Genomic DNA, 18,465 nt, shown 5'->3' with positions numbered 1-18,465 from the left:
ATGTTTATCAAATAACCAGATTTCATGTTCCGGGATAAATTTGATCAGCATGTAATTCTTGTATCCCATCATCTTCAAAATTATTGCTTCGATACCATATTAGCGTAAAACTATTAATATACACAACAGTTATTTTTAGTTAAGAGCAAACTGATTTTTGATATTTTTTTCAAAAAACACTTTTAACCGATAAATGAAAAACACTGCTGAATAAATTTGGGGGCAAAAAAAATTAAAATGTCTCATTATTCTTTAGTTAGCATTTTAGCAATTAAAACGAATGGAGTTTTATGATCCCACAATTCACTAAGACCTTCCACTATTTCCATTTTCTTTTCTTTTTTTCTTCTAAATTTCATAGGGTTCCGAGCCATTTTTCCCGTACAGGTTTACTCTTGAAATATGACCATCATTTTTAATTTTTAAAAAATTATCGGAAAATAACTAGAAAACAAATATAAACTATATCCACATCTTATGCTATACCTATACAAGGCCGAAAAGTAACCCTCTTAATTCTGAATTCTTTTAATTGTTCAGGATTAGGTTTTTACTACTCTATCAATACTGTGAAAAACTAGGAAAAAGAACTTCTAAAAACAGGTATTTAAGGATTTTAAATTGCCATTAAACAACAACGAAAATTGCGCGATGCAAACCGAACTTTGCCTATTTGAAACTAGGTTTACAGGCTTTTTAGATATTCACACTTTAGACCATGGTCTAGGAATTTGACATTTTTGTTGGTCTGCGTCTATCATTTGGATAAATATATCTGAACCTACACTAACAAAATTTAAAACAGAGTTCTGAAAATCTCCTTGAAGTGATATAAGTAAACCAAAGGGATAAAGGATACTGTCTTTGAAATTACGGTTTTCAAGTTATCAAATTTTACGGCATTTGACACATTATCTGTGAATCCCATAATAAATTTTTCAATGTTTTCCGATTGGAATTTGGTGATTACATCTATATATATATATAAAAAGCAATTTCTGTATGTTTGTTTGTTTGTTTGTTTGTTTGTCCTCTATAGACTCAGCCGTCTTAAGAGCTAGAGAGCTGAAATTTGGCATGGATGCTCATTAGGACCAGGAAGGATGAAAATGTTTTTAGATTTTCGGATGACCCCTTCTGAAGGGGGTCGTCCATAGAAGACAAATATTGTTTTCGCGATATTGACGTTACTTTTCGTCGGATCGTGTTGGAAATTTGCACATGAGTGTTTCGAAAGACGAGCAATCGATTTCTGGTGTTAAATTTTGTGTAAGGGGTCAGCCAAAGGGGTCGTCCATATAAACTGTTCACTGTTTTTGCGATATTGACGTTATTATACATCGTATTCAGATGAAAATTAGTACACGAGAATTTTGAGTGACGTGCAATCGATTTGAGGTATCAAATTCAGTGTAAGGGGCCGGCAAAAGGGGTCGTCCATATACAATTTTCAGTAACTTAGTGATATTGACGTTTTTATACATCGGATTGGGATGAAAATTTGCACATAGGAGTTATTAGGGACAATCGACTGATTTCACTTATCCAAACTAAAATCAGGTGTCGGCCAAAGGGGTCGTCCATATTAACTATTCACTGTTGATGCGATATTGTCGTTATTATACATCGGATTCAGGCGAAAATTGGTATACGAGAGTTTTGAGAGATTAGTAATGGATTTCAGGTATTAAATTCACGTACGGGACCGGCAAAGGGGGTCGTCCATATAAACCTTTCAATTATTTTGCAATATCGTCGTTATTATACATCGGATGGGGATGAAAACGGTAGTTTTCAGGGACGGGCAATCGATTTCAGATGACAAATGTTTTGCCAGGTGTCGACGAAAGGGGTCGTCCATATCAATTAATTTTTCACTGTTTTTAGCAATATTGACGATATTGTACAGTGGATAGCTTTGAAATTTTGCACACGGGAGTTTTGAGGGAAGGGCAATCGATTTCAGGTATCAAAGATTGTATAAGAGCCCCCGGAAGGGGTTTAACTTTTGGCAATAATTGCGTTGTTATGCAATGATTTAGTCGAAATTTATACACGTGGTTTTTTGGCACGGTCAATTGATTCCTGATTTCAAATTTAGTATCAGACGACAGACAAAAGGATCGTCCAATATTTTTTCAATTATTAATAACCAAAGAATTCAGAAGTGCATCTGGAGAATGCTTGGCAATTGACTTTCATACAAACTGTTCATGACATCCTACTCAAAGTTGAAAGCGAAACGGAGTTCGTATGGGATCAGCTAGTATCATTATAAAAAAAAATCGCGTTTTAGACGCATAAATAAAAAAAAAATAAAAATAAAAATTGTTTTTTTGTTCGATTCGGCAAAAACGGTGAAAAAATCCGGCCCAAATCCGAGCATTTTTTTTTAAATAAAATCCGGGCAACCAACCGCACCGGACTTTTCCCAAATTTTGTATTAAATATCTCGGAAAACCCGGATAAAATCGGGTAATCTGGCAAGCTTTATCTATGCTTGATGTGACCCAGGCAAATGTTGCAAACTATGCACTGATTTGCGTTTTAAATATTGAAAGGTAAAATAAACGTTTTTTTTTATGAACAGTTTCTAAGTACCGTAATCCGGGGTAATATTGATCACTTTTTTCAATATATTTCGATTATTTTTTCTGTTAAGGGGAATGTGGCATGTTTTATATTTTTAAAACCAGCACTGGACTCCTATGAACGTAAAACATGGATGCAGAAATTTATTAGACCTCTTAAAATTTGATTAAAAAATCGTTTTCGTCTCTGTTCAGAATTTGATGCTTTGGGGTGACATTGAACAGTCTCTATTCTAACGGTTTTAACGAGTTTTCTTGATCATAAAGGATACAAAACACCTTCATAATATTTACAAATGCTAGTTTATTAATTTAACCTTGATTTTTAACGTTTTATTTAAAAAAATATTTAAAATCGAAAAAAGAACTATGATGCTGCCTACATTTAGGGGCAAGAATAATTATAATTGCTAAATAGTTTGAGCTTCAAAATACAATTGAAATTTTACCTTCACACTTTCCCCTAGGCCCTCCCTCTATTTCCATTTTCATTTTTTCTTCAATGTTAACGATTTGATAGGGTTCCTATCCATTTGTCCAATACGAGCTTACTCTTGGAAAATGTCCTTATTTTTTAAATATCAAAAATGTATCATTCAATGATTATAAAAATCGCACTACAACTGTTCATATACAAAGAATAAAAGTTGTTCTTTCACATTAAACAACCCGTTTGCATCTAAATGCTTTTTGGTATCATCAGGAGAGCTGTTTGTTTGCGAGCCTTGGAAAAATAGATATTCTAAGATTTTGAAATTAGGTTTTTTGCTTACAGAAAAAAAGTTCAAATAAAAACCAAATTTTGCCTATTTGATTCTCAATTCATAGGCTTTCAAACGTAGAAAACAGTTTTCAAAAATTCAAACTATAGACTGAGTATTGATGATAATGTGGAAAAGTTTTTTGTTGGTCAAATTTACCCCGGTGATCAAAGTTACCCCGTTTTACGGTATACGAATTTCTTAATCAATAAGCAACTGTCTGTTTAAAACCTTTTCATCTTTTCATTTTTTATTCTTTGATTAAATTTTGCTCTGCTCAACAAAATACACCATCTAGTACTAATCGGGTGCTAAAAGCATTGAACATTTGAAAGAACTGTTATAGAAATAGTCCGAAAATTGTCCCGATTCTCCCCATTTTACGGTACTTTATTTTGTCCAAGTGAAAACTGAGTTTGATTACAACAACGCTTAGGGGAGCAGCGGGCTATATGCGCCTATTAAGCAGAATACTAATTTAATCAAATATTACATCGAATATGTGTACAAAAATACATACACATGAGCAGACATCTGTTTTCTATATATTGCAGTAATTTTTTTGTTGAAATCTCCTTCCGTTTTTGAGAAACCGATTTTGTTATAACTGTTGTCAAAATTGCCGAACCTCAAGCCGTGCGGGCTAAATGCGCCTATTTATGTTTAAGGTAAAATTTCTCTTTTTTTTACAATACTTCCGTATAATTTCATTGGAAATGCTAGAAACTGATTTCTTTCATACGACAAAGCTGAAGTTTAAAAAAAATCTATGTCTTTTATAACTTTATGGAATAAACAAAATTTAGGGTTGCCATCATATGGAGGAATTTCATTGATAAGATAAATTTTATCAAATCTGTTTTGAGATCTTCGATTTGCTCTTAAAATGTTAATTAGAGCTTAGATTTGAAGTTTTAATGATAAAAATCATATATTTGTTCTATTTAACCTGTTATTTAAGGGTAGTGGCATTTTACAAACATGATGGGGGCATACAAAAACACTCTCTGATTTCACTTTCCCATCATTAAGAAACCATCATAAAAGCTTAAAATTGTTTTACTTTTATGGTTCATTTGAACAAGAAACAAAAACCACCCAACTTTTTGTTTTGAGCCTCTTTACGTATAATTTTTAGAAGTCAAAATATTACATCAAAAGGTGTTAAAACCTTGTATGAATTTTTAAATTTTTTTGAGTTGGTTTATTCATAAAATTCTTTCTTGCCTTATGTTCAAAGCGTATCAACCTCAAAATGCATTGATTAGATATGTTGTTTTGTCAGCCATTCCGTCAAACGGCCGTAGGGTCATTTAACCCGATAGTCCCATTTAGGAAATCTTTCCCCTAAGTATGAAGAATGCTTGCTAATTTTTGCAAATTTATTTCACCAGTCGTTAGTGTATCAGAAATACTACAACTCATCTCAATATTTTGGGTTGATATTCCTGATGGGAAAATAGATTCAGGGAGTTGAAAATTTTGATAGCAAGTGCGTACTTCTTTTGTCACGTTTTGTATATCGAGGCTTAAAAATGGCTTAAATCGGTGTTTTGAACCAAATTAACGGAACCCTCTTAAATTTAATTAAGATGAGCAAAAAGGTTTTAAAAGTGATTTTCTAGCCATAACGAAGATTATTTCCTTAGGTGGAGAACGGTAGTTTTTTTTTCGCGGCAGCATTTTTCTTCGGCAGTCCTTAAATTACATTTTTGTTTTCTTTTATTAAGAATTTTTTCGAAGTAGTGAAATAATTAACTTAAAAATAATAAAAATTCTTGGTGTGTTGGTTAGATAGTTTTTCGGGAATACATACTGGCAATAGAAATCGGATCTAAGTAGTCTGTGACAAAAAACTGACGTGTTTTTTCGAGCTCTTCATTTTAAGCTTGTGAAAAAATCCAAAAATCATTTAAAATCAAGTGTTAACCATGAGTTCGGGACGGAAGACCCCAGTTATAGTCATTACACACCAAAAATAGAACGAACGATCGGGGAGAAAAAGGGTCCCTCCGGATTTTAGGAAACGCAGTGCAACCATTATGCCATTGGCCAGAAGGAGCCGCTAGTGGACAGTACAGGATAACGAGCAAAAGTTCAAGCATTGAAAAGTACCCAAGCTAAGTATTTATTTTTATAAGGTTTTCAAAATTTACTCTAAACTGTTAATTTTCCTTGTTTTCTGTGTTTTGTTATTTTCCCTACATTTTCTTTTAAGTTTTAGTTTCCCACAGCTTTTTTAAACGTTACAAAAAGAAAGTTTTGAAAAATTTCGACCTCTATTCTTTTGTTTCAACAAATCCTGCATTTGTAGCTTTAATCGATAAGTTCTCGGAAGTACTATAAGGTTCCGTAGTCGTCAATTTAACCACAAAGTAATTAACATATTTCACCATATTTCACCATATGAAACTTAACGGTTTTTTTATGTTTGATGCAGTCGTATTATTTTTCAATTTTAAAATTCCATACAATATAAAAAAACTCATAGAAAATTTGAATTTGAATTTTCATCGTATTTTCTGTGGTGTTTTTTAAGCATTTTGAAGTGCAACTTTTAATACCGTTTCTTTGTAGCCCTCCAACAGCAGGTATCGCCTGTAGTTCTTTAGTTCCTTTTTTCGAATATTATTTTTGAATATCCTTTATTTTATTTAGAAAATGTTTTTTTTTCATTTGAGAATTTATACCGTTTTTCAATGGATGTTGTTTTCATGCCCTGCTGACTGGAAGGCAAGAAGGTAATTATTCCAGATTTTCTCATTTTAAAAAAAGGTGTTTGAAAAAAGAGTACAAAAAATAGAAATTTGTCGAAAATTTATACGTTATTATACGTTGTTATATTTGGGTCGCGGAGGGGAAAGGATTAAAATGTGTTGCAGGATTGTTAGCGAACCGGGAAGAACTTAGAAAGTTTGAATGTCTCGTCGGGGAACCAATAAAGGACCTAGAATTTTCAAGGATCATTGGAAAAAATTCATGTTTAGAAGTTTTCAACGGAATTTCAGATGTTTTTTAAAATATGTTTCTTAATCTGAACGTAGTTTTTGACAGTCTCGTTTAGTTTCACCTCATTAACATGTAAAACAATTTTTTAAACTGATTTTTCTAGCTTGTGCGGAATTATTCTCATGAAATGGTAGTTTTTTACATTTTCAACCAAGTTTTTGTTCATTGGTCAACAAACGAAGTTTCAATCGCCTTTTAAAAAACCTGTTGTGCGATCTGTCGAAATCTGTTGTCTCCACCCAAATAAAATAATCTTGTTACATTCTTCAATAATCAATTCAACGTTTAAATATTTAGCTTTGTCTCATAAACCAATCTTGAGCTCAAATGACTAGGTCTTTCGTTAAACAAGCATATTGACTTCATTTCAGTAACTTCAAAAAAAAAAAATCGTTATCTAAAATAATCTTTTCTCAGATTCTAATACACAGAGGTTTATTAACCCGTTTAAGGAAAACTGAATTATACCGGTGCTTATTAGGTGAAGTAAAAATATGTTTTCTAAGGCCTCACGAAACTGTTTAAAAAGCATAGAATGACTATCGGAATATTTTTTAGACAATGGTTTTTTTTTTTCATCATTGATTCAAGTTGTATTGAATGGATAAAACCGAATCGTTTGAGACGAATTATTTTTCGTCGTTTTGTTGAAAGTTCATAGCAAGCTCAAGCTTTTTCTTCTCAGTAATAGCGAAATCAATATGAGGCAAAGAGTATGATCGAATTGATGAGTTTTCAAAAACAACCTCTATCAGTTATTAACACAGAAATCTCATTTAATTTTTTTAACTTAAAAACGAGGTATTTATTTAAAAAGCGTAAGACATCAAAAATTTAGTTATAATTATACTTTGAAGTATCTCTTCATTTGAAGGGTCGTTTTTGGAAAAAACATCAATATAACAGGAATAATAGCTAGAAAAATAAGTTAGCTTCATGAAGATTTTTAAAATATGCTTTAAATATTCACCATAACTGCATTTTGGTAAAATTTTTGCCTTTTCGTCGCTGCCTAATAAATAGAAGTAGGCGTTTCCTTAAATCTAGGAGCATAAGAGGTGTAGGAAAACTTGATTGCACCATTTGCCAAAATGGATCCTGATTTTAAACCTTCCCCAACTAACAAAACTCTTTCCTTGGATATTTCAATATAGATTCGCAGACGTATAGACGGTTTCTATAGTTGGAGATATTGATTTACCTTTGTTTCTAAATTTTTCAAAATTTATTTTTGGAATATAAAGGGGTGAAAGGTTGTTAATTGATCCTATGAAGTATCCTACTAACAAACCTTCCTGCATCCCTCATTGACTACTAGGACGTGGCCGGCGCTGTTATTGATCATTTTCAAAGGGAGAGCATGAGTTTTGTGCATTGCGAATGAACTGCTAGTCCCAATCACCATTCTTTTGGTCCTTGCACAAAATTGACACTAATACATACTGGCAATAGAAATCGATTTCAATCCGTGCACGTGTTGTTGATTTGTCAAGTGAAGATGTCTTTTCAGATCTAGGAAGGAATTTTGTTCGATTTGAATTGAAGATTTGAACAAAGTTATTTTTAAATTGTGTTGAAGATGGAGAAATTTCATTTTATTTTTCGAAAGGGTAAATATCTCCAGGTGATGTAGAAAAATAATAGTGCCAGCGCCGAAGGTTATTTAAACACCTACACTTAGTTGAATGAAAATGTTTTTCTAACGTGCTTTATATACGAACGAATATCAATGTAAAAAATCATTTTAAATCTGTTTTTTTTATAAATTTATAAATATTCTACATTTTCATATTTGGAACTATTTTTTTTTTTGCTTCCTAGAAGTTAAATGACCTTTGCCTATAATCCAATAAACCGCATAATGGACACACATAACTCAACGATGAATGAAAATAAAATGAAGCTAATTTTTAAAATCGACGAGCAAGATGACCATCATTATGCAATAAAATGATAATTGGAATCGAAGCAGCCTGGAAGCTCGATCCGGCGACATCAGAGGCGTCTGGCGCTTGGTTCGGCATCAAAGAAGGCATCACCGAAATCGCCCACGCACGATTTCCCCTGAAACGTGTCAACTTGTTGTTGAGCTGAGTTGACACATCGGACTATTTACTGGTGCCGCGCCATTCGACCGACCAGACTGCCCAATTTAGTGATTATTAATTCAATTTATAGAATAATACAAAACGGCTTTTCTCTTTCTTCCATCCACAGATTCCAGCAACATCATCTTCCGACCAGAAGACGCGGACTGACTGACCGGAAGGGAGGAGGATGCAGTGCGGTGTTGAAACCATGAACGACTGTGAGAGATCGCCGGGACGGACCGGCCTAAGGGTCAATTTCACCGACAAGGGCGAGGTGAAGGAGCGAAGGGAGAAGTTCCTGACCGCCAAGTACGGATCGCACCAGATGAGTCTGATCCGGAAGCGGCTGGCAGTGGAAATGTGGCTGTACGACGAACTACAGAAGCTGTACGATCCACCCGTAGGTTTTTTTTTCTATCGGATTAAATTAAGAAGAAAATAACGACACATAATTGATACGATGCCGCTAGTGGCGGTAATTTATTGGTTTTCTAATTTCGTTTTTCCTTCCTCGTTGTTCCCTTTTTCAGACGGAAGCGATAGACGTCGATATCGACGAAATCCTCGATATGGACACCGATGACATCAGACGATCTCACTTATTTGTTAGTATGCCAATCACACTAATTAGTCCTATAAATACGTTGACACTGATATAGGATTATCTACCTCGGTAGTTGCTTCGAAGTCGTCTCATAAGCGTTGCACAGCGTTACTTATTCATATTTTGCAGGGGCCGGGATGAGTGAGAGACTTATGGCTTTATACAGCTTTATTGTTTGACATCTTGAGCAATAATGATGGAACTTATTACTTAGCTGGCCAGAAGGACCAGCTACAACTGCCCTCGAACTCCTGGTCAAGCCACGGGAATTCTGGTGAGGGTGGGCTCACATGCGGCCTCTTTTGCTTGGCTAAGCTAGAGCAGAGGTTTCGGAGAACCTCGGGTCGGCTTCTCGCAATGATGCACCGGTCGGTAGTTCGGAAGGAAACACAAACACGCTAACTAAATTTTCATTTCCTGTTTATTATAACTTACGTGTGTCTTGTGTAGGTGTGTAGTGTGTTGCTGCTGCTGCTGGTGGGCCGGCCGGCTGGTGCTACGATGCTTGTCCGATGGAGAATCTTTGCTGGGTGGGTCAACAGTGTACCACAGTGTTGATTGGCAGGGGAGGTTAGATTGTCCTCGTGGTGGAGCCAACCTTCGGCGTGGTTGCCCTGGATGGTACACGCAGGTGTAAAACACCGCGTGCTCCTCAACAGATCCTCGAGCCCGGAGGGACACGTTCGAACTTTCACTAACCCGTTTGAAGGGGTCGAACAGTGCCCTCTAGGACCGGATGTTGACGACGATATTGTTGTATCTGGGTGGCTGTGGTGGATGGTCGCGTGGGGGACCAACTTTTGTTCGTTCTCTCGATGCCCGCCGGACTTGTAGTTCGAGTCCGTGCGCAGGCTCCTCAGTGGAGAAACGGAAGCAGATCTTGCTCACTGGCCCGTTTGACTTGGACAAACAGGAGCTTTGTCGAGTCTCTTGACCAAAACTACTGGATCAGTCTTCTTGACCGTAAGCGCTGGGTCAAATCTCTTGACTGGAACCGCTGGGTCCTGGTGGATTGAATATGGGGTTAGGATGGGGTTTACAGCAATCACTTGAATAGTAAACTCACTTGATTCGCTCTTTCACAATTGACTAGGTAATTTAGTTCTTTCCGCGTTGTTATCTTATTTCGACACTAATAACTTGGCCGTGCACGTTTAACTTGGCCACTTTGGTCACTTTGTAGCGATGTGAACCGTGTGCTGGTCGAAGGCGGAAAGGATATGCGAATCTAAGTTAGTGATTAGCTGACCCATCACAACCCACATTTCCGTTTCATTTTCCACCTGACGTTTTCCATTGCTCTTTTGCTTCTCATCGGGCAAGTGTTTTGTGTTGTGTCATAAGTGTTTGCATGCGCTAGCTTCTGTTTTGAATTTGGAGTGATCGTTATTTTTAATCTCCTAACTAAATTTATTTATTTATTGTTTTTAATCAAAGAGTAGGCTTTATTAATAAATTCTATTACAAATTGTGTTCTGATGTAAGTTTAAGTATTGGCGGGAAGAATTATCGATATTTAATCGATTAAGATTTCTACTTCCGAGCACTCAGATTGAGTACTCCAATCTGCTTGCTCTTCATGGGTATGATTGGGCGAAAAACCCCAATGGTAACAAACTACAGTCATACAATCGTGGCCTCCTTATTAGGCATACAGAAAAAAATCCAAAATATGAGCGCTAATAATCATAGCAGCTTTGCCTACTAGCGACACGTCGCATACGTCGTGAAGTTGAATATAGGGGAAAGGTTTCCTAAATGAGCCTATCGGGTTAAATGGCCCTACGGCTGTTTGATGAAATGGCTGACTAGACAGCTTATCTAACCAATGTATTATGAGGGTGATACGCTTAGAACTTAAGGCAAGAAAGAATTTTATGAATTTATAAACTCTAAAAAAATTAAAAATTCATACAAGGTTTTGATACCCTTTGATGTAATATTTTGACTTTATACTAAAGAAGCTCAACATAAAAACTTGGATGGTTTTTGTTACTTATTTAAATGAAATTAAAAAAATAAAACATTTAAGCTTTTATGGAGGTTTAATAATTATTATATAGTGGAATAAGAGAGTGTTTTTGTATGTCCTCATCATGTTTTTAAAATGCCTCCATCCTAAAATAACAGGTTAAATAGGATAAATAAATGATTTTTATCATTGATACTTCAAACTCAAGCTCTGATTAACATCTTAAGAGAGAATTGAAGATCTAAAAACAGATTTGATAAAGTTTTTCTCATGGATGAACTGCTTCCATAATATGGCAACCCTAACTTTTGTTTAATTCCATAAAATTATAATACCAGAGATTTTTTTCAAAACTTCAGCTTTGTCGTACGGAAGTTATTACTTTCTAGCAGTTTCAATGAAATTATACGGAAATATTGCCCAAAAAACAGGAATTTGATTCAAAACATAAATAGGCGCATTTAGCCTGCACGGTTTGAGGTTCGGCATTTTAGACAACAGTTATAATAAAATCTTCTTCTCGAAAACGAAAGGAAATTTTAACATAAAAATTACTCCAATGTATAGAAAACAGATGCCTGCACACGGAAATTCACACTGTCTAAACAAATTTACATAAAATCAAATTATCTAAACTAATCCGTTTTCCTGAACTACATTTTGAATATTTGCTCTATTTTTGGTGATTCTCTGCTTTTGCTTCTTCATGTTTTTTTTTCCTGTTGGGGAGAGAGTCCACTGCGACCATTAAGTTGATCTATTGTGGTATTACCCCGTGTTATTATTTTTACTTTGCTATGCTACTTGACACCTCTGCACTATTGGTTGAAGTTGCAGTTGTTTACCGGTAGCACTACGAGCACACACATAACTAGGTAGGATCTCCAAGTGCAATCTAAGTTCCCTTGAAAAGATCCATCCACATGCATGTGCTGCATCATTGAGGCGTACAATTCCAAGCTATACCCGGCTTGCATTCCACTTATGCTAAAACCGCCAACCTTCATCATACTATGTGTCATATGTCACGACCGGGATTCGATCTCATGAACGTTGGCTTAGAAGACAAGTATGCTATCCTCTAGGCCACGATCTGCTGGCTTCTTCATGGTTAAATAATCGATTATTCCAGCGCTATCTCCTTGCTTATACCGTATTTTTTTTCACCTGGAGGCAAACTAGAGGCAACCTAGGTTCGCTCTAACTGCTGTCATCGTGCTCATTTATTGCTCGAGAGGCAACCTCCCAAGCAACCAAAAGTTCGGATAACATTCCTCTATCAGGTTTAATCAGCTTAATCGAGTATGCTAATACAACTTCTTTTCAGCTCAATTTTTAAGTAGTTAAACGAACTTTGAAGTTGAAAAAAAGTTCGCATAAATCGCCAAACAACTTCTAAACAGCTTCAAAATCCACTTTATAAGCAGCATAAAAAATCGAAAAAATTACTCTTCCGCTCCTTCAATTGCCTTCTCAAGTCTGCTATTTTGATTCATATTAATCAACTATATTTGTTACTAACTCACATTACATTTAAAAAACATGTTCTTACCACGCCTCGAACCCGAGCTCACCGCTTGAAAGTTGAGATCCATACTTGTTGCCCTATATGAACATCATGAGTAGTCAACGATTTTACTCGATGTGATAATTTTCTTTAAAACGACTTTCAGGTTCTTTATTTCTACTTAATTCCCACTTTCAAGCTGTTAAAAAGTTCTTCCGGAACTTAATGTGTACTTCATATAGTTGTTTCCCAAGTAACGATGTGTTTATTTATGCAAACACGTGTTGAAGTTCGAAAAAAGTAGATTTTAGCCTTTAAATCTACTTCAAAGTTTCTATATTACGAAGTTGCTTTTGAACGCCCGCTGGGACTAATTAAAAACTTTCAAGTTTACAAAATAGTACAACAGGAACTTTTTACGAACTATTGAGCAGTACAAAAAGACTTGCAACCCTTTGATAGCTACTTGATTTTGAAAAAAATGAGAAGTACGTAACAAGTAGATTGTTTTTCTACATACAAACTTTAAAGTTCCCAAAAAGTAGAAACAGAAACCAAAACAGTACTTTAAAGCTTTTTTTGAGTATTGGCTGAACTTGATAAAGAATGAAGTTCCATGGACCTCGAAAAAGCATTTTGAACAGCAAAAAAGTTCCACAGAACTTTTGTACAGCTATATATGAACTTATTAGTTCGTTCCTTAAGTGATATTCGAACTTTTGGTTGCTTGGGCTAGGTTCGCTCGAAAATCGGACGGAGTCGCCCTGAGAAGAAAGTCAGTTTTGCGAGAAGTTCACCAATACTCTCAACGTTGTTGTCAAAACATTAAACAGCTGTTTTGTGCTGAAAGCAAAACAGTTGAAATAATGAACGGGAAAATGATTATTGCAGTGATTTTGAACCTCTCAGCCAAGCAAAATCGTACTATCTGCTGTCCAGTAATCCGGACACGAAAACAGGCAATCCGGATGTGAAGAACCGAATGAAGAAATCCAGAAGGGAGAACAAAATGACAGCTGCATGTAAACATTGCGCTCGTTCTCACGCACACCTACGCATGGAATAACTCGAAACCCGAAAGACGCTTTTTTATTCTGACGGTTCCAGAGCCAAATCCGGAATCAAAAAAAAATACGCCATTAGTCAAGCTGAAGGCAAAACGCACTTCCGCGATCTACGGCATCCAGCCCTGCTTGTCACCTTGACAACGTCAGTACCTGGATACGTCGAAGTACAATGCTTACGCCCTTCGCATTCGTTAGTCCAGCTTGAGGTTTATTCCTTGCTGTCAAGTGACTAAAATATTTACATAAAGAGTGTGTATCTTTTCGTACCGCGTTTTTCACACGACGAGTCGCCATCGTTTTGCGTCTTTAAAATAAAGTTCTTCTGTATTAAACCAACGCGAGTGTTTTCTCCCTATTAATCCGGAATATTCTTTTTGTGGTAGGACACGACCGAACGACCAATCAGAAGCCACTAGAATGCCGCAGCATAATATCATCACGCTAGCGGTACCTGCTGGTATAAATATTACCACCAATGTGAAAGCTGATTCATTCAGTTGTCGCACTTGCTTGAAAAAGTCACGGGAATTCAAGAATTCCGGTTTGACCCAGACGGCGCAATTTTTTTCAACTCCTGGTTCGCTCGGTATGAAGACGTCTTCAGACAAGATGGGCAACATTTGTACGACGCTGACAAGGTCAGGCTCCTCCGGAAAGTCGATACGCAGTACCACGAACGGTATCTGAACAGCACTTTGCCGAGTCACCCCCGGGACTTTGACTTTGAAACAACAGTGACAAAGCTCAAGCGTCTCTTCGGTCGACAAAAATTGCTGTTCAACGCGAGGTACCAGTGCTTGCAGTATAAGAAGGACGACGCAAATGATTTCACCGCAACTCAACCGGCTTACCGGTGACCAGTTCAAAGCTCTTTCGTTTCGTATGTGGTTTACAATCGCCACGGGACGCTGACATACGAACTTGGCTCATTAGTAAGCTCGAAGCCGAAGAAAGCGCCCCACCTGCCGAACGAAGGTTGCCAACTTACCCTGGACAAGCTGGTGGACGAGTGCCACAAACTCATCAACTTGAAACAGGACACACAAATGGTTGAGAAGAAGGACCCCTCAATCAACGCTGTGTCCCTCCATCCCAAACCTCCCGGGAAGAAGACGAAAAAAGTTCCGAAGACGTCCTGCTGGCTCTGCGGGGACTTCCATTACGTCCGTCAGTGCCCCTTCCAGAATTCCATATGCGGAAATGCAAACACAGGGGCCACAAGGAAGGCTACTTTGCTTCAGCGGAATCCAGGAAGAAACGAACCGACGAGCATCATCCATACATTCTGAAGATGAAAGGTGTCACTCTGGTGCAGAAAGTGGACATTTCCGAAAGACGCAAGTTTGCTGATGTTTATCTGAACGGTGTCAACGTCAAGCTCCAATTGGAATGTGCTTCTGACATCACCATCATCTCTACGCAAACTTGTAAAACCATCGGAAAGCCAACAATCAACCAGACGAACATCGTTGCGACCAGTGCATCCGGAAATATGCTCGACGTTTTGGGTGAATTCAACGCACGAGTAATCATCCGGAACGTCTCAAAACGATCATGCATCTATGTTACCAATCATCCCGATCTGAACGTCCTTGGCATCGACCTCATCGATTCATTCAACCTTTGGTCGGTTCCCTTCGATTCACTGGACGGGTCTTCGAACTTCCCTATGTTGAATATTAGACCCATCAATGCTGTACAACCAAAATTCGTCGCTGGGGATCAAGTCAAGGCGCAAATTCGACAAAAGAGTTCGGTCAAATGGGCAGAATCGTCGAACTTAAAAACGGAGGGAAGTACACGGGCGACTCATCAGATACCACACCAATCAACTAAAGGTCTGGTTCATCGAAACAGCAGCACCGGTTCCAACACCAAATCTTCCATTGTCAGTGTTGTTGGATGATTTCGTTGTTCCAGCATCCGCAGCTGACCAAACAGAATCCATGGTGAATGTCTGCAGTCAACTGAAGTTCCACCACCACGGACAAGACCAACCCGAAATCCCTGTCTGCCCAAGCGATTGAGCTCGTACGATCTTTCTTAAAAATAGGGAGATATGGTAGGACACGACCGAACGATCAATCAAAAGCCACTAGAATGCCGCATCATAATATCATCACGCTAGGGGTACCTGCTGGTATAAATATTACCACCCATGTAAAGGCTGGTTTATTCAGTTGTCGCACTTGCTTGAATAAACATATCTTTATAGTTTAGTCTATTGCTTTTCATTCTTCTGGGAACACGACACTTTTCACCAACTTATCCCGCTGATAGTTGATGTGCGTGCGCTCTTTTCAAAACACTACATAAAAAGTATGTCAATTGAAAGAGGAGATTCAACTGAATCTCTAGGTATATAAAAAGCAGTGATTGAATTTTGCTGAGCATGAGTTGATCAACCATCTCTCGCTCAACGCTTTACTCGGAAGCAAAGGTTGCTTTGAGGCAGCGAAAACGACAAAACCGATGATGTATACGCTCTCAACATGGCCGCCTTCATGAAGCAATATACATTCGAGGCAGCGAATCCAAAAAACCAAACGAATGGCTCTCACTCATCTCCTGTCACAACCTTGAGGGAACCGAATTCAAAAGGCAGAGCAAACCCGAGTCTCCTCGTTTGTGCCTGGATCGAATGCGTGAGGTTTTTCTGCTATTGCTATTATTGCACAGCAACCGCACGCAGGCAGCTAGTTTTTTCATTTCTTTTTCTTCCCCCCTCTTTCACCATACGTTGCGGGCCGTGCAACGCAATAAGTTCGGTTGTTTTTGTTGTTGCCTCAACCTTTGCGGTCGGCTCGAGTTATTCAAATTCAACAACGTAAATGAGTATGTGTGCCTCGTCTTCTTCATGCATCATGTAGCAACCGAACGTTGAGAGAGTTCGTTCGGGGTAGCAAACGGATAGTGTCTCTCAGAGCAGATCCTCCTCATGGGGGGAGGTTTGAATGAATGTATATGTATCGTCTCCTGTATAGCTATGCGAGGCCTCAAAGTGTGTATTTTGAATGCCTCTGATGAGAAAATTGGTGAGGATTTCAATCACTGATAAAAAGTAACCAATTTGAGTTCAAATATTAGAGAAATCACGCTATCAAAATCCCGTAAACCCACCGACACGAGGGGGACTTTGAAAAATGACAAAAAAGATGTGAGTTTCATTACCATATACTGAACAACTGAGATTTTTGAGGAACCAACTATGTTCTACGAAAATAATAATAAAGGTAACGAAAAAAAACAACTAAAATTTGATTTCGGAGAATCGGTCTATTGGTAAGCGAGATACAGCAATACAAAGCCAAAATTGGAGGACTTTTTTAAAGTAAGAATTTTTGTCTACCGGAAGTTCCGGGATAGCGGCCAAAACTTCCTTTGGACCACCGAAAACTTATACATCCATGGATAGATTTATTCTTGACAATTCCAAATATTATAAAATCAGCGCAATATTTGAAATCTGTCACAAGTTATAGCATTCTGAAAAGAGCTAAAAACATGCAAATTTTGATCGTTCATATCTCAGCCGTCTTAGGACATATTACAAATCTTCTGATCTCATTCGAAAGATAATCTCTTCTTCTCAATTTTCGATGCATTGTGTCTCAAGAGATCTAAAATGAATGATTCTGAAAGAAAAAGCAAAGTTTTTGCGATATTTATGCTGAAACGGCGAACTACTTTTTTTGATATTTTTCACTTGCACCCTTCTGATCCCAAGAATGACACTTGCACCCCTCTGACTCCAAACAATATGATCGCATCCTTTTGGAACATGTATGTAACGAGACACTAGCTGTTTTGTTTTTGTTAACATATTTGATTTTCGGCGTTTTCGGGATACATATTTCCATGCAACTCATAATGAACAAGATTTGCAAGTTCTACGATCCTAATGCCCAGAATTTGTTGAAAACTTCCAATCTCTCTTCTTTCTTATTGGATACACAAGAATACCTGCATATGTGTTCATCCATTGGAATCAACTGTTTAGCTGGTGGCTTTTTCCGATAGAATCAACGTACCTACGTTTCCTCTTAGTTTCGTAGCTTTTTCCGGAAGTTGAGTTTCCAGACTGTTTGATTTCTCTGGCATTTTCGGGGCCTTGATGAATGGCCAGTTGACTCTCCAGAAGTGGACTCATTCTCGTTAGCAACTGCAGCAACTTCTGATTCTCCAAAAGAACCGTGGATGTTTAACTTTTCTTTTTTTGGTCCAATTCTTCCAAAAATGTTATGTAAATATTCCTTAAAAGACTCAGTGTTATTTTTTGTAAAAACCCTTCCGACAACGACTCATCTGAACGTTCCGAAGTTTCAGTTTGTTCCGTGGAACAGTATCTGACATCATGATCAGAGCCTGTCGAAAAATCTTAATCCTCTGAGCTTTCATCCGAGAGGTTTTTCTTAGATATTTATATTTGCCAAAAAAATGTTGATATGTGCGTCTCGTGTCTGTCTTTTATCCTTATTAGCATAAGCTAAATTTGCCATAAAAAAAACCTTTTAGAATTTTTCGTATACATGACAATGAGGATTTTCATTTTTAATAACCTGCCACTTTTCTATCTAGGGACTTTGGATTATTCTGGTCAGAACTAGTAGAAAATCTAAAAAAGTCGGAGCTAGATGATGATTCCATGTTTGTTTCACTACTTGTTTTCAGTCTAAAAGATTAATCCTTTGGTGTCAGAAGGGTGCAAGTGCACTTGCACCCTTCTGACACCAAACGAAACAGCATTTTCATTAACACGTAATTTTTAAAACAGCTTAAAAATATCGAAATAATTTTTTTTCTCGACCTGTGTCTTCTACAGAATGTTAATCTATACTTTAAATTTCCAAAAAACAGTTTATCT

General features: G+C 37.1%; 1 protein-coding gene across 4 annotated transcripts in view; it reads left to right on the top strand.

The window, feature by feature from the left end:
- Positions 1-18,465, top strand: part of LOC129746189 (protein phosphatase 1 regulatory subunit 14B) — a 184,318-nt gene that overhangs the window by 151,786 nt on the left and 14,067 nt on the right. For all 4 annotated transcript variants that reach the window (XM_055739736.1, XM_055739734.1, XM_055739737.1 and 1 more), the window contains exons 3-4: positions 8,579-8,851; positions 8,982-9,056. In XM_055739736.1, the coding sequence (XP_055595711.1) occupies positions 8,639-8,851; positions 8,982-9,056 (288 nt within the window). In that variant the 5' untranslated portion in view covers positions 8,579-8,638. The remainder of the gene's footprint in view (positions 1-8,578; positions 8,852-8,981; positions 9,057-18,465) is intronic.

Source organism: Uranotaenia lowii, chromosome 2 (assembly GCF_029784155.1).
Source record: "Uranotaenia lowii strain MFRU-FL chromosome 2, ASM2978415v1, whole genome shotgun sequence".
In the NCBI taxonomy this organism is placed as follows: Eukaryota; Metazoa; Arthropoda; class Insecta; order Diptera; family Culicidae; genus Uranotaenia; species Uranotaenia lowii.
This window is presented reverse-complemented; position numbering and strand designations above follow the sequence as displayed.